Raw genomic sequence first — 27,412 nt, 5'->3', positions numbered from 1 at the left:
GTGCTTTTCTTTATGAGGGCCTTATTTATTTATGTATTTATTTGGGAAGAGGACGAGTGGATGGGGGTTATCTAATATTAATGAAATGCATTCCCCAATGCTTTAGTGCTTTTTGAGTGCTATGTATTTCCCCTTCACCGTCCAAGCCTTGGAAATGTAATAATATTTTGGTGTTTGGAGCAAGGACAGCTTGTTTATTATTTTTATTATCGTTCCATTTATGCTGCACTCACGGTGTTGCTGGGGAAACAAATGAGAAAAGCACAGAAGCAATATACAGAAGGATGGCTTTTTTTCATGAGAAAGGAGAAAATATGTTACTTTCTCTTTGTCTGCTGTGTTATTTAATATTTAATTACTTTATGTGGAGCTATGTTTAACGTACTGTACATGTGGCATAACTTATGAGTTTCTTTTCAGACGAAAACAGTTGAAATCCCTGCGGTGCAGTAATGTTGAAGGGGGATTCTTTTGCTTTTGAAATAATGCAAATGATCACAGCACATGGATTTGTTGCTGTTGGTTTTGTCGTGTTGTATTTTACCTACCAAACAAACAAAAATGCACTTAAATAGGTGTCGACGATGAATTCTTAATTTGATTCATCATACCATTATTTCTCAATAACTACCGGCCAAAAGCATGTCAGCTATTTAGTACAAGTGGCGTTTTGAGGGGATGGAAAATATCTTGAGTTGTTTTTGGCTTGAAAAAAAAGAATATATGGTAACCATTTCTGCCTGATCCCTTCATGTGTCCCTGATCAGAGGAGCCTGCCATGAGGAAGAGGAGACTTTGTGTGAAAATGAGCCCACGTGCGGCTGCGGAGATGGCTGTCTTTGACTTCCAGATCATTGCCAAATCCAAGCATCATCTCGTTCACTACACCAGTCTGGGGTACGTTGCTGACCACTGCATATAATAGGGTGTAAAAAAATAAAAATAAAACAACAACAAAAAAAGCTTTGATATATCAAACTTGGCTTGTATGCAAAGTTACGCAAAAGTAAATGGCAAGAAGCGGTAAGCAGCATGGCTCATGACGAGCATGAAAATGAAAAGTCTGTGCACTTGACTAAGTTACAAAGAATGAGTAGACTTGCTTCATTTTAGTTTTGTTATATAGGGATTAACAGTGGTTGAAATACCCTGTAGAATTAATATATAGTAAGCTCTTTCTCCCGTCTGGCTATAGCCGGCTTGAAATGAATCTTAACTGCATTATTTTGTTGCGAGTCACTGCTGTGACTGCCTGCGTTTCAGCACGCCTTGTGTGCAGGAGATAATATCGAGTTGCAAAATCACAAAGTCAAACAGTTTTGATACAAGTTTGCCCATACATATGTATAATGTGCGAGAAATCAGCCAGCGTAGCTCAAAAATGGTGTTTGTACATGTCACGTGAAGTAGGAGCGATGATGAAAGAGGCAACCGTCGTGCGACCAAATACGGACTACGACAGATGTGAAGCACTGTCAGATTTAATCACACAGTGTCTGCCTTTTCCGACCTCTACTGTTAAAAAAGGAATAAACAACAAAATGACGTGAATATCACCACGTCCGTGCGATTGGAGCCACTATCTTCAGAGCTAAACACAAAAGTGATGTGGTCATGTGATGGTTTAAAGCTTCCAGTTTGGTCTGTAAAACTGGCCTCCCAAGTGGACCCCTTTTTCCACAACCACAAATGTGACTACTTCCTTCTTCTTTCTACTTTTTGCCAGTGGTATTATAAGTTCTAAATTTCAGGTGACCGTCACCATGACAGCAACCTACATGGCTGCACCCCGATGACACGAGGCTGCTACATCGATTCTCTGTTTAATTTACAGCGAGATCAATAACATGGGGATCTGGTATCGGATGGGAAAGGTTCTTCATCGACAATCATCTCAGGAGATTTCCAGCAGAGTTAACAATGGTGCCTTCTCTGGCGCTGAGAGGTAAACATTTCCATGTGATCATTGTTGTTCATTGTTGTTTTATTTGCCATCACGGTGTCATATGTTGTACGGCACAAGACACAATTGGGTAATCTCACTTGAAATATTCAACGGAAAGGTAGCTGAACACAATTGCAGTGGGAGTCTACTCAATAAAGGGTGGCGTGAATTCAATGAGGGCTAAGCACCTACTATTTGTGGCGTTCCCGGAAGGCAGAGACGGCCCGCTTTGTGACTTGGGCGATAGCAGTGTTGTGCACACAAACAGCAGGAGAAGTAGCCCGGAGAAGGTGAAACAGCTGCAGAGGAAGGGAGGAGCGCTCCGAGATCTTTGGCATGCTGGAGTGTGCGTGTCCGCTCTCTGCTCAGACTGCTGCAGCATCCTCTGCCTCAGGCCTCACAGTGTGCTCCAAGGCAGATAAGCTCAATTATTTATCGCAATGAAAACCTGGGGATTTCCACTGCAAATTGTAAATAAACAGCTGAGACGTTGTCACAGTGAGCTTGGCCAAGATTCCTGGTATGTTTGCCAGGGCATGGGGCGTTTTGTTTTGCCATCATTTGCTTAGCAGAGTTAAAAGCCACATAAAAGCTGAACAGTGTCAGAGACTGTTCACGTGGCCATATATTTGAATGAGAAGAAATAAAGACGTTGAATAAAAGGCCACAAATTCAGAGTCAGCGAGCGGACGCTCGGGTGCCTTTACAGTACTTACCTGTAATTCTCTGCTCTTTTGAAACCCACTTTCAAGTTGGTGAGGATCAGAGGGTGGTATGAATTGAAACCACTCACACCGTCTCTGATGCCTCCTGAGATCACAGGCCGCAAGTTTTGGATTAACATTCAAATTAATTCTACACGCCGAGTCTTCTTTTGACAGTAATTCCATCCATACATCACTGACACATGACAATAAGATTGTGGTTTAAAAAAACTGTATTTAGTTAGGCCCCTTTTACTGTTTATCGTGCGCCTGTGACTAGTACGTCTGCTGTGAACCACCCCTCCCGCCCACCGCTTATTTTAACAATTAACGTGTTGTATTGTTATTATAACCGTTTGTTATTATGTTATTATAACATTGAAGAATGACGTTATAACAGCTTGAATTGGAATCAAATGAACACAAAGAAAACAGTATTTGATCATCTTTCATATTTGTTGTTTCACCGTCGTCCTCCATTCATGCGTCACAAATTCGCTTGTCTCTCGTCGAAACACAAGGCAATTGGCTAGCTGTTGCTGCTTCCTAGCGGTATGGGAGGGTACTACATGATTGCTTTCTGGGCGAAAGACCGAACGAACAGGCATACAAATTGGATATTTTCCCGTGGCACACCTCACAATGTCTCGCGGCACACCGGTGTGCCGCGGCACACAGGTTGAAAAAGACAGCTATAATGTACCGGTACTTCATATTCAGCAACAGGTTTTCTATTTACGTATGATTACTTGCCTACAAAACTTCCCGGTACCTCATCAATTAGTCCTCTTAACAATAAGGACAAAACGTTTTAAATGTAGTCAACAATCATGCATTTTTTATTTTCAGGACCATTTTGAAAACTGCAATCATTCCTCTCAAATGTAAATCTGCCCCAGGCTGGGGTCTGTTTGTGTATGGATGTAAGCTATCAATTATGTTTTAATAGTGCCAAGCTTTGCCAGGACCTCATATGCATCAGCATGCTAGGTAGTTCCATTTTGAAGTGATATTTTATATCTCACTCACCAATTAGTACAGAAAGCTGAATTAAAATGAAGGATGAGCTGCAATTGTTTGTTCTTATTGGCTCAGGCTGTTGCACCATCTTGAAACACTAAAATGTTTAGGATGCAAAGCTGTTGAGCTCACTGCTGTACAAATGCAGAAGCAATTTGTTTGTTGCTCATAGCGTACTAACAAGTATGTTAAATTTGCCTTCATTTTCAAATTGCATTTTCCCACCATAGGTATCACTGGATATGCTGCCTATTTTTAAGTGTGCATCAAGTTCATTTAAAATTAATTAAGCAAGTAATGTATTTCTCCTGAAAACATTACACTTCCAAACTTCTGACATTCAGTCCATGTACACACATGGTTGCATCTATGCTTTGTTGTTCACATTTTTCTGTTCATAAAATAACTTTATGACAAAAGTTTAATTTGAAAGAATTTAATTAAATAATTAATGTGGTCGTTGATGTACAAGTAAAATCAGGCATTCCTTTATCTTTGGCTCGCAGGAAAAAAATATCTGGTAACCTTGATATGATTTGTTGCACAAACTTCTGAAGCTGGAGTCCAATCATTTCTGTAACTTTGAAGTCAACTTTTGTGCACGAGTCAACAGGTACTCTATTATATATTTTTTTGAGTGTATTTTTTATCATTTTCAGCTTTGAAGGTTGCCTGCACCAGAATGCATGGTTTAGCCATCCTACTGCAATTTCTGGGCCTTCCAACAAGACCTGAAATACATAATACAAAAATAATCAAAATCGGATGAGTACAAAACATTGGGCTATTTCCATCACACAAACATTTTTTTCTGTTCAGGAATCTGTGTAAATAATTATAGTCTGAAAAAATTCTTTGGTAAAACAGCAAATTTGAAAATTCATGGAAAAGGAATTAATTTATTAGTGATTATTTCCAAAAGTATAAAGCCTCTAGAAAACAATTAATTGAGGATATGTCAAACAGACAGACAGTGACAATTAAATAACATGAAAAAAAATCTACTTTTACGGAAGGATAAAAAAACTAAATAAGGTGACAAAGATGAAAGCAGACTTAAGAAATCCAGTCCTCATTTGTAAAAAATGACTAAAAAAAAACTATAGACAAGTGTCCTTAGGCTTGAAAATTATTCTCATATTGCCTCGTATTCAGTGTGATGGCTATACGGCGAGCATTTGAAATACCACATGCCACACAGCTGGTGTAAAAATCACAACCTAAAGCCACCAGCTGCACTATGTAAGCAACCTTGAAATGTGTCCAGTAAAGACGCCCTCCCTCCTCTTTCACTCATCATTCTTATGGCCACATTTCCACTTGTTCTTCTGATAAAACTGTCATTGGTAAGGTTTGTATCTGACCCCTCTTGCGACTGCTAGCATAAATTAGCCTTGTCCTAATATTACCATTGATTGTGCTTCACTTGGATCACAGTTTTTGACATTTCTATTACTATTTTAGCCCACTGTACACACAGGCATCTTTTAAATCAAATTGAGTGTGATTAAAATGTCAGGACAGAATCTCCTTTTCTTTCGATGGCAAAGCTGACTCTGTTACTCATGACACAGAAAGAATCGTCCATGTCAGAATTGGGATCTCAATACATTCTGGATCTGGCGGACTTCTGGCTGTCACACTCACGTTGACGCACCGTGTTGCATGCTGCTTAGTCAAGACTTCTGAGCATTGAGAGAAAAAGACACCCCGACTGCGTGTCTGTGTGTTTTTCCTGACAGACATTCTATTGAAGTTGTTGGTATCCATTCCGACCTAATTTTTTTCACATTATTTTATTCCGCTCTGAAAAGTTCAGTGCAATGGAAGATTGAAAGATTGGTGAAGATCTGATGAGCCCAGACTATTCAGCCACCAAATTTTGAGTGCTTCTTTTCAACCTCTGACACTGAGCTTAAAGGAGGATAATGATGGCTGAGACAGCGGCACCTATGAAGCAGCACTGTCAGCACACAGCGGAAGGTGTGGAAGTGTTGTCACAGGAGAGGCTGGATGTGTGTCAAAACAAGAGCTTTCTGCTTTCTGTATCATAACTCCGGGTTTTTCACTGATACCACTTCCTTCATCATCTTGCCTCTCTGCTGACGACCGCTTCTGGAGCCACTGGCTTTCAGTCTCTTTTCTCCTTCCTTATTTGTCTGACACTGACAACGCAGCAACACGAACAACATGGTACGAAAGATTTGAACGGCAATTACAAAAACACTGATGTGAACATAACCAGTGTGGGAAGCGCTAATATGATTTGAATCTGGACATATTCGTTGGGGCAGAAATTTCCTGATTGGTACTGTAATTGTGCAAATCTTCCAGGCTATGTTCCCACTTTTACAATAATTTGATGAGGAGCTACACTATAATTGAATATTCAAATTAATTAGGAATATGTGTCAATATGGCTCTCCTTGACTGAAATGAGGATTAATTGTTGTCGAAACTCCAATGGCTACCATAATGTGAGTCCCAACACTGTTGTTGATTGCGCAAATGCACTTACCGTGTTTTTGTTTTGGGCATGAGTTGTCTAATTGATTTGCCATATGTCGGCCTCCGAAATTGTATTTAGAAAATTCCAATTTGGAGTGAGACGTGAGCAGATGGCAAAAGCCACCCTTGAGATTTATTTTCGAAAAGCTCCATGTGAACACATGAATGTTTCCATGGTGAGTGTAATGACTTCATTTAGAAATGTAAAGCAAACTGACCACTTTTCCCACTTTCCTTTTAGTTTCTGATGGTGTCTCTGAGTATCGATTGACTGAATCAAAACCCCGTGTTCTAAAAAAGACATTTCCATCTTTCACCACCACTTCATCTGTCTGCTGGATGACTGTGTGATTTGACACATGTGCAGCTTTCCTTTCAGCTGCGAAATCAACCTTTGCGAGGTAAAGAAGTCTGTAACGAATATGGCAATCGTCCCCACAAGATTGATGCCAACCTTTTAAAAATTCACCATTGGTCTGCATTCAACAAGGCCAAATGCTAATGTAAATGAGGAAGGAAAAAAAGTCCACCCTTTCATTGCAAAGACATCTGAGTTGCAGGTTTCAACTCGTGAATACCACAGCCAGTCAGATGTCTTGTTTTACTGGTCTCGGTAGAAATTATTCTATTTATTTTTCTCTTTGGATAAGATAAGTCTTCCACAGGTGCAATTTGTGTACAGCCTATGCCTTTCAACCAAATAATTTATATCCCTCTCAAAAAATTTTTTTATATCCCTCCCAACTAGCATAAGACTGCTATCCACGAATAGAACGTTCAGTGTCCACTATACGGATAGAACATATATAGTACATTAATAAACACACAAATCACTCCGTATCATTTGCTTTCACAATCGGCCTATTTTTATAGCACAACGGTGATTTCTCCAGAATCTTCCTAACCTGATCTTGTATAATGTCTGTGCATTCTAATCATAGCAATTCCCATTTTAATGATATTACTGACTGCTTTGCGTAATCATTATGAGATCTTTTGTTTTATAGCTGCTGGTTTCTTCAGCTACCTCCGAGGCAGTTTTTGTTTTTTTTTTCCCTCTCTCCTCCTCACAAGCCGTGGATTTATCGATCCGTTGGGGTGAAGCAGCGGGTGTAATTTGTGATAGCTTGATTGATGAGGATTTCAATCTTATATGGTTTGTTAACTTCAACTGCCCACAAAGTGCATTCAGTGCTGTTTTCTGTAATACAAGGCCATGAAACGGTAAGAGCAGACTTCCCTTGAATAATGGAATCCCGCAGCTCCTCCAGACTTAACAAGATCCTGCTCTAAAGCCCCGTTGAAGGTCTGTGCAAGCCTGCAGGCGACTGATGCGGGTTTAACTTTTGCCTTATTTTCCCCGTTTAGACTCAAACTTTGATTTCGCAGCCCCCCGGGTCTGTCTTTTAGACTGAGACACTCTAATAACTCTGGAGACGCTCTGCGCCCCTGCTACATATAAACATGTGCCAATAAAGGCCATAGGAATATAAATTTCACACACATGGCAACCTTCCATTCAATGTGGAACTCATTGAAGTATATTATTGATGGACTGACATTGTATTATTTCTTTCTCTCTGACAGCAGGAGGACCATCAACATGCCACAGTATGAGCACGAGAGCAGCGGCAGCTATACCATGACAGGTATCGCCTCTCTTGCACTTCAAACTTACACATGTAAATTATTTTGCTGTCACTGCAGTCAACAATGGCATTTTGATGGAAAGTCAAACTGGCAGAAGACAAGAATTAATTATTTTTGGAAAAAAAAGGAAAACAATTGGAAATTTAGCCTTGTGGCACTGCAGGGGTGGGAACACTTACCAGTTTATGAAAAGTAGAGGGAATGCTGCTGTACATGTTCACATTGTACATTGGCTGCATAAAATGTTCGAAAATTTGCTCAAAAGCATTGTGCAAAGTTTCTAACATTTTCTTCAGGTTAAGGCCGGTGACTGAGCAAAAGTGTAGAGTCAATAACCAGTAATGATAATCGACAATGTGGGGTCATGGACGTCACCACTCTAAGAATGATACCCCCCCCCCCCCCACCCCACCCAGTTTCTTTGTTGCTGGTTTAGGATTTATTTCAGAATCAAACATAAACGATCTGCAGCTGAGAAACTTCAAAATATGTAAAAACAATTGGCATCGCTTCCGTATTATTTATCCCAAATTCCATTATTTGGCAAACAGTCTTTATGAGTTAAATCAGGGTGAGGCTATTACATTTTAGAGGCTGAGTTTAAGCACTACTGGAACCTACTATGGAATCTGCGCTTCAGCCTGATTGTGTGAAGACATGAGGTGAATGAAGCATGCGGGTTTTTATCCGGCTGGAGAGAGACACCATGTGGTGAGGATTCCTCCTGCTGCTCAAGCACAGGCACACCTGAGCTTGAGGTAGTTTTACCAAACCTGATGGAAATATTTTGATAAATAATTAAAAATGCATGAGACATATTTATTTTCCTGAATTCTGCAGCACACATTTATCCAATTTTGACACATATTATGATGTTCGTGGTTCACAGGGACGGTAGGAGCCCATCCCAATCATCCTTGACGCAAAGTCAAAATATGGTTTAATTGCCAATATATGGGATGCGAGTTAAGACAAATTTACAATTTGTGGCTTCAGAATGAGAAGGAATAAGTCTGTTTGCAAAAGGATGTGAGTGACAGGAATGAACTAGCACAAACTGTCGTGAATTGTCATTAGACAAAAGAAGCGCATCTTTTGTTTGACTCACACGCAGTATCAATATGTGACTGGGGAAAAAAAAACTTTGCTTCATTAACAATGTGAATACCTGCAGACCTTGTATGACCTTCCAGACAACAACCTATTTAATTGTTAACTGTTTGTGTGATAGTAGCTCTGTGTGTGCGCGTGCGTGTGTGTGTGTAGGCACGTGGGAGTCTGTGTGTGCAGGCTGACAGCTGGCCAGGTTCGTGTTGCTCTAAAACCATGTGCGCTCTGTCAGGCTCGTACAGGCGCCTTCTTTTGGATTGATGAATTGCCTGCTTTCTTGATTAAACCCTCCGTCACTTCCCAACTAAACAAAAACCCCAACACACGAAAGAAAAAGCGAGTTGAGGGGAGGAGAGGTAACATGTCTGTGAAATGTGTCATCAGCAGTCACATTATGTACAGATGTGATGTGCAGGCATTTTGACATTTATTACCAGAATATTAAAACCTATTCACATTCAGCGTGATACCCCTCTTTCACTTGACAGTTAAAGTTCATTTGAGGACTTATCAAGTTTTCATAGCAATGGTATGCTTTTTTTCTGTGCTCGCATCACTTTGATCTTTACCTTCCCAATTAGGTTTGCTATGACGGAAAATTGTACACAATGAAACAATCCAACCAGCCTTCTGGAAATATGTCGAAAAATAATACATTGAACAAAACATGAAATGTAAAAAATAAAATAAAAGAAAAAATACAAATGGATAACTGAGAAAGTAAGTCCTCTGCAAAATATTGAGGAAACATCCACCTGATTAAAAAAAAAAAGAGAGATTGGGAAAAAAAGTGATTCTAATGAAAAGTCATGCCTTTGCATATCTGTCCCATTAATCAAAAATAAATCCTGACATAGGCCCTCATCTAAAGTAATATGGAGTGCAATTATTTCCCGATCCATTAGAGGAAGTTCAATTAACAGACATAAGACAATTCATCCTTCAGGGAGAAAGGAAGGAGAAAAAATAGAAAGCTCAAAATTAACTTGGGTTTGCAAAATATCTTGACAGGGTGACAGTGATTTTTGAGTCTCAGGAAACAATATTAGAATTCTTATTGAACTGCGTGCATTTTCATTTAATTTGCAGCAAATAATTGGAAAATGCAATGACGCTTTCCAATTAAAGCTCCACTTTATGCCGTTTAATAATACCCTCGTAATATTACAGCTTATAGAATGACAGGTAAGTTGGAGTATGAATAAAACATAAAGCCCGGTAATAAGAGACAGGAAAAAAGCAAGACAGTTGTTGGGGGGCTTTTAAATGCTCAACATAATTTGCATATATTAATCTCCTCTTTTCAGCCTTATCAAGTATTCCACTGTATTTGAAGTTAAAATAGTCATGACAGGCAGGCGTAGGCTTCGTTTTCCCAAGGATTTATAACTTGTATAATTCTGGATCTTTAATAAGTCAATATGACTGATCCTCTGAGTTCTGTGGAATTTGGTTAATTGTTCCAGATGGTGCATACTGATTAAGCAAAATTACTTCCTTTCTCTTCTCCCCCCCCCCCCCCCCCCGACTACATCATGGCTTGATTGACTAACTTGGAGAAAAAAGATTATTTTGGCGTAGCACTTTCACTAAGAGGTTTCTCATCAGGTTTCAAACAAAAGTTCCATCTTATTTTTGCTCCGTGCTTCCAAGCCAGGCCGTGCGAGGGCGGGGATCATTTGAGTCCTTCTTTCCACTCTGCGATGGATCGTGACTGTTTCTGTACTACCAGGGCAATATTTTAGAATAACAATTACAGTATTTAATCTGAGGGATGAGAAAAAAATACAACCTCTGGCTAAGGCCGGAAAAAAAAAATGTCTGATTCGTGAATGTCATTCTCTTCCTTGTCTCTTGTCATCCTTTTCTTGTACTCCACTCGCAACATGACTCAGGCAGCCACAGCTCACTGACTTTCTGTTTTGCATCAGTTCAACTGAACTGAACGAATCATTTATGGGAGTGTTATGGGGGAGGTATGGGCAGATTTACGGCTGCGCTTTTTGTTTCGATGGAATGGGATTTCTATGAAAACAGTCTTGGTGTCTGAAGTAAAGCCAGAGCTTACATCAAGACATGAAAAGAACTCAACTCTCTCAAAGTCCAACTTTTGCCTCTTAATTTCCCTGGTCAGAAAAAGGCAAAGCAGAGAGTCATTCGGTCAGACAATCGCGCTTGCATTGAATGAATGGTTACGCACAACACTGATTTACAAAATCATGGATTATTATTGAATCTTTATGCATTAAAATGGCAAAATATTTCTTGAAGGCTTTCTTATGAGGAGAGTAACATCCCATTGTTATCTGTGATTCGCACAGTTCTGTGACCTTGCAATGTTGGTGAAGCAACTCAGTAAGACTCTTATGTTACGTTGACACTCACGTCACCACTCAGCATTGTGTGCAATGGTTGGATGAAATTTGATGCTCGCTAAAAAACACTATTGTATGGCCTATGTTCCTTTATTGTTTCAAAAAATTGTATTGTAAAATGTGAAATTATAGTTGAAAATGTAAGAATGTCTAATTAAGTTTGAACTAACGACAGTAGACCCTCTTTTCAACGTATCCAGTTTACAACATTTCCCCTGAAACATTCACATTTCAAAGTCCCATTTTCACGTAATTCCTTTTCCATTTGCCGATTTTGCATACAACAAACACCTTTATAACTTAAACATCATCATACCAACCAGATTTCTCCCACAAAATAGTGAAAAGGCCTTCGTTACAACTAACCATGCAAAGCTAAATGCCAACGCAATCTTGCTTATGAACAAAATATACAGTGCGGGATTCCCTTCCGTTGCTTAGCAACTCTACTGAACGAAGTACATTGTTGTACGTTCTGCTCACTGAGGCATGGCACAATCTACTCAATCACAATCTATAGACCACTAAGCATGTCGTCTGAAAACATGTAAACGGAAGCAAATCTCACTGTCTGTGAAGGCTGAAATCGTTTCTCACTTGCGAAAGGGAGTCTCCTAAATGTAGCTCAGCCGAGGCAACTAATTGGCAAAGTCGACGATTTGGCGGAGTTCGAGGGCAACAGATTGAAAGTAAATTGTACATCCTGAACGGGAAAAGGCACTTTTCATTTGCTGACTGAATGTTTTCAGAGAGGAAGTAGGAACGCCAAAGGTGTTTGTTTCATATCTTATAAAATCATTTTTTCTTCATACTGTACACACGTGTTTGTAATTGACATGTTCACGCAGTATTGCATGTTCATGTTTTTATGTTTATAAATGTTAGTACTGCATTATACTGTACGTCATAGATTCGTTATGTCGTAACGAGGTAGGACTGTAAAATTTATGAAAAACCTGAACAATTTTGGTTTTATGGTCCCAATAACAATTTGTGCACCAATCATATATGAATCTTGGTTGTTGTTGTTTTTTCTCTTATTTTATTTTTTTTAACTTGCCCATTCATGAGTAATGGACCATCGGCGTTTAGGTCCCTTTTAACAATCAAATGGCATTTAACTGACGTTTAAATGCCTCTAAGGTTTGCCGACCTTGATGGACTCCAGAGCCTCATCCCTCAGCGCTTTGCATCCATCCCAGAGATAGAAGCAGAGCTCCATTAGTTGCGGTGTCCAGACACGGAGAGCCTCAATGAATGGGCCTTTCAAGGCTTCCTCATTTGCCTTGTGTACAGCAGGGTTTGTTATCACACATCTAATTAGAACTTGATAAAAAATAATTCACAAAGTCCAGTCATTAAATATTGTTAAAGGAGATTTATGATCAAATATGCCCTAAAGATCTTTTAATGCCTCTGCTGACTTGTTCAATGTGTAATGAATGATTTTCTAATACATACTTTGGTGTGCATTTGGAAGCACAATGAGAGCAAAAGGATGAACTCGCCCTGAAAAAAAACACAATCTCAGAAGTTATATTGAGTTCTTTGGGTGGTGTCAAAATCTGCTGTTAAGAAGTTCAAACACAGCTAAAGACACTGCCGTGCCTCTATCAAGATTTTGTTCGACTACAGCTTTCAATGAACAGTGTTCAGAAAACTTAATTGTCTATCAATATTAATAAGTGTTGCCAGTTTATGCTGGAGGAAAGTCATGTTCTTATTTACATAATTAATGGCAAATGACAGCACTGCATTGGTGGATCGGTTCTACGGGATGATAAATTGGTGCATGCCCAGGTTAGTGGCTGCCAAAGAGGCCACTTTGGCCGTCATCCCTCCTGCTACCACTCTGGCACCGTTCATTACTCACCGCATGAGATGCCACATTACATTGCGTGGTACTGTGAGCACGGAGAACTTAATAATGCCAACCACAAGCATGCAGGTCCTGCTGTTCCACAGTGCACAGGGCAAGTTGCTCACTGAGTGCTCAGGGTTGTCGAGAGCAGGCCAAACCGGGTATCAAAAGGGCTCGCGCATCATACACTCATTCAGGGGAACGAGAAACACATGAGCAATTGTTCACCATTAGAAGAACTTTCTTGTTAGGCTTTCTGGAGCCCGCCACATTCCTTGCATCATTACTGGTTAGTTTGCCCCCAAAACTGCTAATTAAGAGGGGATTTGTGTAATTGTGCCTTCTGCTGTGTCCCATCCGGCATATGCAATTTGCTGTCAGCAATCTGCCAGCTTTTACACTTGTCCAGAGAGGCGCTGGCCATTTATACAGACATTCAGCTGCACATTTACCAGCAGCCACAGCTGGGGATCGGTGCAGTGCCACGGCAGCGTCGGAACGGACACAGTGTTGCTGATTGCTGATTAAAGTCTGGTAGTCCGTTTAATGTCATAACAGCGAGCCAGGGACAGGGGATCTCCCAGATTGAAAAATGTTTCCAAGTGTAGTATTCTGCTTTTGTTTATGTGAAATGAATGCATTTTCTCAGTTTTTATTGTTTCTTTGTTTGTTTTTTGTTTATTTTTTAAGCACAATTAGTGCTTAGTTTTCGAGTTACCCAATTTACCGTTATCCTCTGAGCAATGAACTCACCATCGGTATTACTGGCTCTGCCCACTTTCTAGAAGATTGATGGGCCAGAGTCCAACTGGGACTGCTTCCTGGCTCCCTTCCTCCATGCCAATTTTTAGAAATGTGTGTCTCACATGGCAAGGTAAGTGGGTCATTCCACATCAGATATCTCTTTGCGTATCTCAGGTAGCAAGTTGAAATTCTCATTTGGGAATTTGAATTTGTGACTTAAGTTGTGAGTGTGAATGTCCATGTTGCTATTTATTTCTTTTGTTTATTTTGCTTCATAACACATCAATCGAAACTAAATACGACAATAAGAAGTGCAATTAATCAAAGTACATAAATCTCATTCATTTTATAGCAGTAGTTACTGTATGTCACCCAGTGTCATTTCTCCCAATCAGTTTCCTGACAAAAGCTTACACTGAAAAAATGCTGTGTGTTGAATTTTCTCAATTTTATTTTGTCAAGTGGTTGCACAAAACAAAATCAGTTGCATCCCTATCATATGTTTTGAGTAGACTATAGATCTAATTAAAAATATAACTAAATCAAGATTATTTTATTGGGTTCAGCCACCTGACAAAATAAAAAATATTTGTGTGCACCCGCTCCAAAATAAAGTCAGAAAAAACACAAATGTATTACCTCACCCCCACAAAAAAATTAATGAATATTAATCGGAGTGCAATCATATGCATTTTCGAATGCTAACTGATGCTCCAAACAAACAAATAAATAACATTGAGTAAAATGAATAATTCATTCAGTAGATAGACTTCTGATTTTGAAAGAGAATGCCACAGTATTCTGCTAAGATGAAAACAGTGAATTGATACAATAAAAAATAATGGATTGCAAAGAGCTATATAGTCATTAAAAGATTCTGAAAATAGCAACGAGCTATCATCTGTTCTCGTAGTATGGGTCAGGAGCTCTGACACCTCCAAAATTCCTCCTGTCAGGGTAGAGCGCCATTTGTATTCTCTCTCATTAGGCAATTTGACTAATGACCTGCCGTGGCTGCGGAGCTACTGAGGGACCCGAAGCCTGGCACCCTCTCCGTTTCTCAGCAGCCTGCGCCCACACCCTCCATTGGAATGGCACAGATGGCATGCTCGGGCGACAAAATAAACTACAATACGTCTCCGATATGCTGTCAGGCCTGGGCACTATTTCTCATGTCAGAGTACAGCTAAGGGCTGTGAGTGGGCATGGGGGGTCCTCTTCCAGCTTCCTTTGCCTCTACTCACCATTATCTGCAAAGGTGACAGAGAGCCAGCTCTGGAACTAAAATAGCATTTCCATGGTCTGCAAAAAGAATCCACCTCAAATTGAGAGTCAGACTGTCATTGTACATTGTCGAGCCAGGCTACACATGGAGAGCGGTCCGCGTCACGTTGTTTGAATAAAATAAATATCTTTTCTGAGTAGCTTTACTTGTAAATTTGTCTCATGTAACATGCATGACAACACTTTCAGGGCGCTAACAGTATACCTTTGAAACATTGTTTTTCTTCAAATTGGGACTTTCTCCCAAACTTACACCAACACAGTACTATAACAAGTACACTAACAGTAGTGTGTGAACATTTGCCACTCAAGAGGTGTCTTGAGATACGAATGACTCCACTTACAAGTTGCTCTAGATACGAGCTGTCAATTGGCCGATATTTTGCTGTGACAGGTGACGCAACTCATTTCGCAACAAGCAGCAATTAGCCGACTCTAAACAATTGGACCTAGAATACAGAATATTGTTTTCAGAAAACCGGTGGGGATTGGTAGGGGGGGTTATGAAATGGGGAAAAAAATGTTCAAATACCTGGGAAGAAAAAAGGTTTGAAAAACAAAATTGTACATAAGTGAAACCGTGAATTCCAGAGCAAGCATACACATTGGTTAAATTAACTGTATTTTTTTTTTTTTTTGCTTTTTATAAAAAGAGGATTCAAACAGTTTTTTTACAATTCTTATCCAAAATGTATTGCCAAACTACAAATCAAACAAAGACATGTACAGTGTTTTTAACAACTACACAGCCGTATCTAGTTTAATGCTAACATAAATTTGGAAACACCTGAGGCACATCAGCAAACAATTAGCATTAAGTGATGGTGTTGATATATGAACACAAACCATGGAGCAGCACATAGAAAGTTAAAACAGCAATATTCACAGGTGTATATTGTTTACTCTCTGTGAAGAACAACTAATATTGAATAAATAAATAAAAGAAGCTGAGAGAGGAGCTGATTCTCCAGTGTGGTGTATCCAAATGTCTTTCTGCTCCCTGGTCAAGGCGCACACAACACAAGGAGCATTGCAACACATATATTAAAGGAGAAAATGTGACAAAAGTGCTTTAATTATTTTCAATTGCATATAATTATGTCACCATTCTATGCTTTTATAATATATAATGCTCTGGTGTAGCTATTTATCTGACTCAAAAAAACAACAACATTCTTATGTTTCTGTCTGGTTACGTTTGGTTTTGTTTCATGTGCCCTTTTTGTCACCACCTGTTCTCGTCATCAGTGTCCCTTGTGTTGAACCAATCGGCTCCCTCAACCCTTTGTGTCTTGTCCAGGTGTTCCTCGTTGTCTCGTCACTTTGCTTGGATTTCGTTCCCTGAGTTCTGTCAGCCTTGGTTGTGAGTTGTGAGTATGTGAGTGCCTGTGTGCTCCGCTCCTGTCACGGATTTTATATTGGCGCCTTGTGATTTCCAGGACTTTGTTTGATTACTTGTTATTAATGTTTTTCCAGTGTACTCCTGTTTACATTTTTGTTAAATACATCTCAGTCAGTCCACACGGCTCCTCCCTGCCTCCCTGTTTGGGGTCCTGCAACTACCATCATGCAATTCGTGACATTTCTACTTGTTTTTATGGGAGGTCGCAACAGATTAATGGGATTCCCATTCATTGCAGTGGTGAAAGATGATTTGAGATAAAAGTGTCTTGAGTTTTAAGAGTGGTCAAGCAAAAAATTAAACCTCAATGCCAAGGCACTATATTATTTATTTATTTTTTTTCATAACGGGGAAGAATGAAAACGGCCGAGTAATGCAAGGTCCATTTTGAACACCCATTTAAGTGTGGCTTGTTTTGGCCTTGCCTCATGAGAACGAAAAACAAACAGAAAAACAGATCCTTTACTTTTTGATCTAATTCAGGGTCAAGTCAGAATTACTGTGGAAAAGCTACGAGACAGAAATCAATGCAGTTGAGCTGGATTAGTGAAGTGTAAAATAAAAGTTCATCAACATTCCGAAAGCTTTTCCCGTAAGAAGCGGTTCAGGTTATATGGTTCATGCTCGATCAAGCACGCCCATTTTCCCATCAGTCAGTGTCTGAGTGCAACACTATAAAGTGTGTATGTTAGCATGTGTGTACGGCTGTGTCTACGGGAGCGCCGGAAAGGCAATGTATGCCGTTGCTAAAGTCCTGGGTGACTTCAGCAACGGAAGGGTGAAGGATTAGTGCTCCACCTGGCGTACGAGGGAGCCCTTCCCGCCCTGAAACAGCCATTCATCTGTGCCCAGGGATTGGAGATGACAATGCAGCCATTGCTCATCGCACCTGACGGAGCCATTAATAAGGCAATGATCCACACGGGGCCTGTGCTGACTTCGTTCTTTACACCACAATCACTCAAGCCACAGGGTCCTCCTTACTTAACGCCACCTCTGCACTCGCCGCCATGATCCTCACCATCATCACAGTCACTGCACCAAAAATCTGAGCTGACTCCTATTGACTACCCTCGCATACTCCACATGCCAAGTAACCACCCAATCCTTCCATCCTGCGATAAACATGAGCTAATGGACCGTAGCCTGGCCATTTGAGTGGCTCCAACATGCTTTATAATGGAGTCCCTAGCCAGAAGATTGTATTTACATTACTTTTGCCCTTTGTGTTAGATTTCACCGTGGTGCAGATAGCCGTTTTTTAACACCAAGTCATCTTCAACACATTTTCATTCATCTGGATGTAAGATGGACCCACTAGTATCGATGGTGGTGGAATACAAAGTGAGACCCGATTTAAATGCAATAAGGAAAGTCCCTAGCCTTCGGTGCCGGGCAGCCATCTGTCCACGGCACACAGCTCCATCAGCCGCTGCAATCGCAGTACTCCGTGGCCACCTATTGATTCAAATGTATTCACTCCCGCTCTCTGCTCCCAGTGACAGTAGTCATACAAGTGTATTTGCTTGGTTTTATTTTCTTTTTGATGAACAGTCATCATACCAACAAGTGATGAGCGATACCTCATCTTTTGCATCCGATATGATACCAACACTTTCTCTTGCAATTTCAGCGACACCATACCGATACAAAGATCATTTCTTATTGGCAGTTTTTTTTCCAAGTCAAAATATGATTACATACAGTATACACACAAATCCCATGACGAATATTGTGTGTAATACAGTGTATTATATATTGTCGTACAATGAAACAAAGAAAAAAGTATGAGCATAAATATGAATGTAACTGCCATGCAAATGCTGCAAATAAATAGCTCATAATTTCTTTCGTGTTTTTAATACTCTGAGCCAGAAGCTTTTAAACGGCATAAAAATCTAAATGCCTGAAATCCTCTCTGTAAAGCTGTTGCCTGTTACTTATCCACATAGGCTTAATAAAGTAAAGATTTTATACCTGGCTTTGTCAAGTGTTTAGACTGAAGAAGAAAATGTGCATATTCAGACATATTATTAATGTGTAAATACGGTAGCAAAATATTCTGTAAACATTACATGATAAAACCATTATGTACGATATAACTACAGTAAACCCCACCTGTATCATGGTTCCGTTTTTACAGTCTGGGTTCTTTCACAGTTTTTTTTTTTAAGTGTTATTACAGTACAGCCCAAAATATAAGCAAGCTTACCCGCTATTGGGCTGCCCAGTGTCATTCTTAGATTACAAAGATGGCATCGTTCCCCGACCAAAGAACCAAAGCAAGTGATTTCACTGTTAAAGAGAGGCACAATTTAGAATTTCCTAAAAACGACCGCAAGCTTCGAAACCATAAATCAGGAGCAGCTTCAGTTTACGCTTCTAAATGTTAGTTGGAAGTTCACCCCCCTGATATTTGGGGGCCCCTGTCAAAGCACTTTGCGGAAAGTGTTGGAAGCTCCAGATTTTTTTTTTTTTGGGGGGGGGGGGAGGTTCTTCTTAATGAGGCCAAGCAGCTGTGGTTTCAGCCTGAAACGAGAAGCTTTGTATCTCTTGTCACCTCGTGTTAATGTGTGCCCTAATGTTTTTTTGTATCAACAAAGTCCTGTACTCTAGCCTGACAGTGGTGACACCTTGATTCCAGTGCAGGGCTCCGGCAGTACTGGGTTACACCATTAATAATCAACTGGCAGCCATCACACCATTTTAACCACGATCATTATGATAAAGGGCATACACTTAATTACAGGCCTGCTTAATTATAGCTCTGTTGAAGCTCGTTTGTTTGGTCAAATGCTAATTATACCAGCGTCCTTTTGGCAAGTCCTCATTTCAATCTACCTTTTTTTGTGGCCTGAATGCTGTGTCTTATTTTCATGCAAATTTGATATCCGGCGTTTTGTCTTTCTTCTTTCAATTTTTCTGTGCCGGGTGTAAGTGTGTCTTTGTGAGGTGAACATCTTTCTGACAAGACAAAATCAGGAATAATCAAGAGTAATTAAAGTGGAAGAGGGTTGGGAAGGGCTGCGTTGGATGAGAGAAGCAAAGACGAAGAAAGGCTTTCATCTTGTCTGGTGGGAGGGGAGGTGCCAGGGAGCCTGGAGATGTTGATAGCTTTGTTGCTTCATTATGCCACGTACGGTTTTATTCAAACTCTTAAAATAATGAACAAAAAATTGTCATTTTTGGTGCAAAAAGTCACATTTCAAAAGTACTTTTTTCTTGTTTTTTACAGCCATGGTCGATGTGCCCTTTGGGATCACTCAGCGATTCCAGGATACATCAAAAGAGGTAAAATCATACCAGACGTGTTAAAAATGATAATATTGTGTACGCTAATGTAATTATAACCACAGCCGTAGCCAAGCCAAAGTTTGAAGACCTGTATGTTGTAGGTTTTTTTTTTTGTTTTGTTTTGTTTTGTTTTAGAAACCACCCAATTAATTTGCACTGATCTAGAATTTAAGTGACTGGAGCTGGAAAAAAAGTTTGAAAACAACTTTATGTACCGTACCATGAAATTCATACATCCATGTTCTGTAAGCAGTAAAATGCCAGGTTGTGAGAGGTCGTGAGGAGTTAGCGGGCAGTTCAGTCATAGTCACATTGATACAGACGAAACTTATACTTCACACCGTATCACATTCATTCTCAACTCTCAGTGCATTCATACAGACATCCAGCCATCCATTTTCCGAACCGCTTGATCCTCACGAGGGTCGCGGGGGGTGCTGGAGCCTATCCCAGCTGTCTTTGGGCAGTAGGCTGGGGACACCCTGAACCAGTTGCCAACCAATCGCAGCGCACACAGAGACGAACAACCATCACCGAGGGACAATTTAGAGTGTTCACTCAGCCTGCCATGCATGTTTTTGTATTGTGGGAGGAAACCGGAGCACCCGGAGAAAACCCACGCAGGCCCGGGGAGAACATGCAAACTCCACACAGGGAGGCCGGAGCTGGAATCGAACCCGGTACCTCTGCACTGTGAAGCCGACGTGCTAACTACTGGACTACCGGGCCGCCCTCATACAGACATAAACCCATAAATGTAAACATCTGTCTTTGTGTATAGTAACCATCACGGGGGCCTCATGAGAACCGGGGGTCTCATTCCTCTTTGTCCACCGAATGTACTTCTCATCTCTTTTACGAAAACTTTCTCTCACTTTCCCCGTCTCCTTCGTCTTTCCACTGCACTTCCCAGTCTTTCCATTCCTGCCTTCTCCTACTTGACTTCACTTTCTTTGCTTCTGGATTGTCTTTTTCTCTCCCCCATTCCTCCACTGCCCTTTAAATTCTTCTCATCCATACTCCTTTCTTTCACATTTCTTTTTCCAGCTATCCCTTTGACCGCTGTTCTTTCCTTTCACTCACCCTGAGTGATGAATGCATGCACTCAGGCAGCGCTGGCTCAATGCAGTCCATTTGGCTGCCTGGCATCGGTTGTCACCATAGCCGGTTCGTATTGACACAGAGGGAGAGGATTAAAGATTTTAAACATGCTTACTTAGCCATGAGCCTAACCGCCATGTTCTTTGTGCTTTTTTTTTCTTTCCCTTCCCTTCTCCCTCCTCTCCATGCATTTGATTTCAGATGCAGCAAGTCAATTTAATGGGCATTACGATCAAATCCCTGGCAGAGATCGAGGAGGAAGTGAGTAGAGGCTGCAACGCTCGGCTGCAGCTGCCGCCGCTGGCCCAGAATGCAAAGCAAACAGTCTTGGGCTTGTAATTAAGTGTCTGAGACAGCGAGACCCTTTTGGCTCCACTAAGCCCCAATTGAATAAAAGCATGCCCTGGCTCGGCAGCCGTTCCCTCTTAAAAGCTTTGTCTACTGTTCCAAAGCCCTTGACTTTTATTCCCCAATTCTTCTCCCAAACAGTTCAATCAAGCATCTTGTAGGTTCTTGAGGTTTTGATCTTCTTTTAGTTCCCAATCAGTGCCCCGAAGAACATGAGCCCGGGCAGAGAACACCCTCAATTTCTTCTCCACACTGTCGCCAGCAAGAATTAAGATCCTGTGTGTGTGTGTGTGTTGTGCAGTATATGGGTGTGCTTTAAATGGAGGGACAATACCCCCCACCTTCTCTCTCATTAGCACGGTGCCGTGGTATCTGAAGTGGCAGGAAGTGACAGACCACTGTAAAAGAACAGGTGCTGTTGGGTTTGAGATGTGTTACAGAGCAAACACTCCCTCATCAAACCAGGTGTCTGTTCTGCACTCTGCCTCTGTGTTCTGTCACAAACTATCCAAATCACACAGTTGCCATCCTGTCATACGGTCATCTGATTGAAGCTCACTGTCATAGTAGGCATTAACTGTGCATGCGTGTGCGCGCATGTGTTTGTGCGTGCTTGTGAGGCCAACCTGGTTGCTCATCCTGTCTGCTCCATCCTCTCCTTCCTCTATACTCGTCACTCCCTTGCCTCCTCCTTTGCTGTTCAGCGGGTGTGATTAGCAGGCGGACACATGGTGAGCTGAGCTGGGGAAGGGAAGGGCATGAGAAATCATTAATTACAGCCGCACTGGAGCTGATGAAGTAAATGTGAGATAGTGTAACACGCTGGATTTAGTGAAGTGGACGACAGCACAAGATTAATGGCGGGGCCTGGCCGATGAGGATGAAGTCGCAGCTTAGCTTGATAATTAGTTTGCAAGTGGAAGCATGCCTCACAATTGTGTTATTTTTACTTCTCTCGCCTCCTTTTACTATCCCAGGATGATATCTACACAAGCAGGAGAGCCATATCATTAGTGAGACTTTTACAAAACATAACGCAAATGGTGCTTATCATCAGAAACTAGAATAGCATCAGAAGAGCGCAAATCTCCATCAAGGCCAAACAATCCTGCTTTGAATCAGTGCCTTCAAAATCCAAAACTTTATATTCTCGATTTCCTTCAATAGCAGGCATCCATTATTCACAGTGAAATTGTGTAAACGTTATTAAAATGCCCTCACTGGAACAATAGGCCAAACATCCACATTTAGCGGTATATCCCTGGACTCCTTCTCCTCGTCTCCAACACGTTCCATGAATTTGGACTAAATATTGTTTTGCATAATCCTGCTTTGCAAAATCTCTTGATGGAGGTAATTGTGTTAACCCATTCAATCCCATTTTCCCCCCCCAGACATTTAAAAGAAAAAATCAGGTGTCATTGGTAGCCCTTTTAAGAAATCAGTAATAAAAAATTTCAGAGCCCTGTAAATTTAATCATTGTTGTCCTTCCCAAATGTGACCGGTGGATTAAATGGGTTAATTATCAAATGCCAATGTGCATTTGGTTCACTTCCACTCAAGTAAACTCGGTACTTGTTTTCAGAGATGTTGTCTCATTATATTGCTGCCATGTACGTGAATCCTGAAGAAAAAACAGAGTATTTGACTGAAAAACCACTGCTACCAGTTTCAGAATGCTCAGTCGTTTTTTTTTTTTTTCTCATCCAGAAGGTATTACTGTTAGTACGTACATCATGTCCCTTAAAAAAGTGCCATGTTGCCTGATATCTAACCCCATTGAAGTTATGGATGCTTGAAAATGATGGGCTCTCTGACTTCATATCGAAGACCGCAGCCGCAGTTGTAGATAAGACCATTTCCTAACAGGCATCACTTAAGCTATGCCTGCAATGTTGTTGGTTCCAGCAATTAGGCAGTCTTTTCATTTCCCAAATGACTGGCAAAACTTGCGGATATTATAATTGCTCTTAGCCACGCATATCTAATTTGTGTCTTTTTAAGTGTTAATTAGTACACAATTTAAAGTGACGTCTTTATGTGGTTTGCTCTGCTGAAAAATGTTGGCGGTGGCCAGCTTAATGATTTTAATATATGAAATGTGTGAAGATAGAGAAGAGTGTGTGTGTGTGCGTGTGTGTGTGTGTGTGTGTGTGTGTGTGTGTGCGTGTGTGTGTGTGTGTGTGTGTGTGTTTGCGCGCACACATGACAGGATTTTCATTAGCACCTATACATGATGGCCTTTCAGTATTGCTTTGGGAGTTAGCGTTTGTGTGTTTGTGCACGTTTCTTCCAATGTGTGATTGCCGAGAAGAAGCACTGAGGTACACAGTGTGCGTGTGGTGTGAGAGGGAGAACTCCAAATCGAGGTGGAATTAATGAAGACAACATGTCACATATTTTTGGCAATGGAGCAGGAACAGGAAATGAAGCTGGGCTCGTCTGGGCGACTGCCGCCCATGTTCTAGTGTGTCACTGTCCTGTCAGCAGCCCATGTGTAAAACTGGCAGACATTGATACATGCTCGCCCCGATAACACCCCATTCCCCCATCCATCATCCACACACTCACCCACATCTGAATACATGGGCTACATACATTCATACATACATATACTTACTGGAATTATTTATTCGGTGTGCCAGCTGTTGAAACTGAATTCTCGTGTGGTGGGGGCCTGCATGGCCCCACTAACAGGGTTGTGATATGTGACAGGTCCGTCAAGTTGATGAAAATCGGAATATGACCTGTTTTGAGAGAACCTGCAATTCAATGAGCCAATGTGCACGCTTGTTTTTCTTAGAGTGCTGGGTCGTTTATTCCAGTGATCTTACAGCGCTCTCTGGTGTTTAAATGCAGTAGTACAACTGTTTGAGGAAACCGCTCAACGTTCACCGCAGAGTTCAAACGCTCTGTAGCATGTTTAAGAATGCTAGTTTAGCTTGAATGTTTTACATATATATGAGAATTTCGTGTGGTTTGTGTTATGTGTATATTCCTTCTCAGTCATTTATATTTGCGCAATAGAATTGTGGCCTTTAATGTTTAATTGGTGTCATTTTAACTCAACCCTGGAGAACCCAAGAACCCTTTTCTTTTTTGATAAATAATGAATTATACATTAAATGACTGCTATTTTCACTGAACACCAAAATATATGTATTTTCAAATATTCAATGCTTTAATCTTAATTTAGGATTGGGGCCAAATTTCACCCTTTGGGATTTAAGGGTAGCATTTGAGTAGCAGCAGTTATCGGGGCCAAATTTGACCCTGTGGCTTCTCGAGGGTTAACTACAACTTGTTCCTTTATACTTGCAGGGGTGTCAAACATACGGCCCGTGGGATCATTTAAAAGTGAGAAAATGCATAAAAGGCACGGAATTAATATTTTTAATAAAATGCAATTTATTGCGTATCTGCTAGGGTTTTGATCAGAGTAGAAGACAACAGCAGTCTCAGTCTGTCACTGAGACAGACCCAACACAGCAGATGCTATCAAAGACATGCGAATACCTTATTCTTTACACATTTAATAGCACTCTCCTTAGTTTGTAAGGTGTAGGAAGGGATTACATTTAGATTTTATATGCACGTGTAAATGGTTTAAAAATTCCTTTCTTTATAAATCTTGTTTAATCTAAAAATGTATTACTATATTTTTCAATACCAATTACTTGTTTAAGTTTTGTCGTTGTACAATCAGTGGGATCAGTTGCAATGCATATATATGAATGATAAAAGTAAATTGCACATTTGTCTAAAGAAATCTAAGGTGCTTCATGAAATTGTTGTAAGGTGTCCTTGAGTGCTTAGAAAGGCACCCACAAATAAAACGTATTATTATTATCGTAAACGTTTTGTAAAAGATATGTTCATTAAATTTCAACATATTCCGAATGTTCTTGCGCTTCACCAAAACAAAGGAAAGACATATTCTGTTGGTTATTTATAGCAGAGTCTGGTAAAGTTTTAATGGCCCGACTCACTTGACATCTACCAAGGCCGTATGTGGCCCACAATGTGAAATGAGTTTGACACCCCTGCTTTAAAGAGCAATGATTCCCAACTACTGAGCTGTGACATGAAATCAATTCTGGTGTGCAGAAATTCACTCATTACATCTTTAATTGAATGGCCTAAAATGTATTTATCAGTGCCAAATATTGTATCGGTGTTCAACGATCTATGACAGACGTTTTGTGACGGGAAAAACAATTAAATCCTCCTTCCATTTATGTTGCTTTTATTATGGCATGGCCTCCAGCAAGTACATATCAGCTTTGTATCCAACGACACAGGCCCATATTTCATATTGAATAGTTCCATTTGCAAGTGAATCAAAACAAGATGATGTTAGGCCTACATTTTTTTTTTTTTTTTTGGTGACAGTTTTGCTTGGTGGTGTTCCCGTGAGATTTTTCTAATGGAAATAGAGTCCAGTATGTATCTTGACTCAGGCAAGTTTGGGAAACACTGAGTGTAGTGTAGTCACCAGAAGGGGGCAGTAAAACGTTTTTCCTCCCATTTTCTATTCGAAATGCTGTACTGTTGAAATGACTCAAATGTAAATAAAAATATGCCTTGTCTGCTATTATAGTTGTGGACAGTATTTTGGCACTTCAGATTTGAGTGGAAACGTGCATTCAAGCACTTGATCTCTTCAGCAATACGTGTTCACCACAAGTGTGTCTTTGCTCCTCACAGTTTCACTACAACTTCAGCGCAGAGCGAAGCATTGTTGCATAACATCCCTCTGGATTCCTCCAACATGATGGACCATACTGGTGGACAAAAGCAACATAAACAAGTGATTAAAAACGAAAACATAACGTGCTACATTATTTGTGTAAAAACTTGGCTTTGTACTGTGTTCAAACTGTTTAGATTCAATTATGTTTGACACTGGGACTTTGTAAAACAAATTCTCATGTTGTTGTTTTTTTTTAATTTGATGAGACTGTAGTGGAATCCTAAAAATAAAGCCAATTAATATGCAATTAATATGTGTATTTTCTTAAAATGGCTGAGACTTTGACATTTGACAGCAGTTGGTTGCCTCGGAGGGACCAAAACTCACGACAAACAGACATATTTTTGGGAGAACATGCAGACCCATGTGATCTATTTCCATCACAAAGTTCATCATGCAGTGTGCAGAACGAAGGAGCAGAGCTCTGAGGCACTGAGCCTTTACCCCAGAGGCCCGCACTTCACTGCCGTGACACGTCAACAAAGTCAACACTCTTCAACACAAAATCATTCAAATATTAAAACATGTCACTTGTGACACACTGCATGCCTCTGCCCGCAGTCCCATAGAAAGTGTTCAACTGTTGGTGAACTTATCAATACCACTCATCAATAACTTACACAACACTGACATTGACTCACCCCATATCATGTCAAATGCTTTGTTTTACAAACATATAGATTTTTTTTTAATCTGACATTTGGTGATAGCAACATATGTATATGAACAGAATTATTATGCATGCTAGCATGCAATATTAGCTTCATACACTTGAGGAAACGTTTTAATTGGCTCCAAGCAAAATGAGAAGCATTTCATTTAGGAATATATAACAATATTTTATTTTTTGTTCTCTAAATTTTGAGGTTGGATTTCCTCCGGTTATCTCCCACCTTCCTAAAACATGCGCGCTTGGTTCATTGAAGACTCTAAATTGGTGTGGATGTTAATTAGAGTTAGAATGGTTGTCTGTCTCTATGTTCCCTGCAATTGGTTGGCTACCAGTTCCGGCTGTAACCCAACTCTCGGCATCACCTCACCGGTGATTCCAATGATAAGCAGTATGGATGGACTATATTAGTGTGTTTGTGTTCCTTGTTGGATGACATTGGCTTCCCTTGTTCGGCCAGTCAGCTCCTTACCAACCAGCTGGGTCTCATCCATTTCATGAAAATGAGTACATGTACAATAATACTTGTACCTGATTTGGAAACGCCTAATAAATACGTATGAGCTTCTCCCTGAAGCTGCATAGACATCACAGTATCAAAGCAAAATGTTCAGAGATGAATAAGATAAATTCGGAATCCGA

General features: G+C 40.4%; 1 protein-coding gene across 1 annotated transcript in view; it reads left to right on the top strand.

The window, feature by feature from the left end:
- Window positions 1-26,347, top strand: part of mvb12bb (multivesicular body subunit 12Bb) — a 34,359-nt gene extending 8,012 nt beyond the window's left edge. The window contains exons 4-9 of the mRNA XM_052068061.1: window positions 768-897; window positions 1,835-1,945; window positions 7,765-7,826; window positions 19,839-19,894; window positions 21,200-21,259; window positions 26,055-26,347. Coding sequence (XP_051924021.1) covers window positions 768-897; window positions 1,835-1,945; window positions 7,765-7,826; window positions 19,839-19,894; window positions 21,200-21,259; window positions 26,055-26,096 — 461 coding nt within the window. The 3' untranslated portion in view covers window positions 26,097-26,347. The remainder of the gene's footprint in view (window positions 1-767; window positions 898-1,834; window positions 1,946-7,764; window positions 7,827-19,838; window positions 19,895-21,199; window positions 21,260-26,054) is intronic.
- Window positions 26,348-27,412: the final 1,065 nt, after the last annotated feature.

Source organism: Hippocampus zosterae, chromosome 6 (genome assembly GCF_025434085.1).
Source record: "Hippocampus zosterae strain Florida chromosome 6, ASM2543408v3, whole genome shotgun sequence".
Lineage (NCBI taxonomy): Eukaryota > Metazoa > Chordata > Actinopteri > Syngnathiformes > Syngnathidae > Hippocampus > Hippocampus zosterae.
Note: the sequence above shows the minus strand (reverse complement) of the source record. Positions and strands in the feature narration are given on the sequence as shown.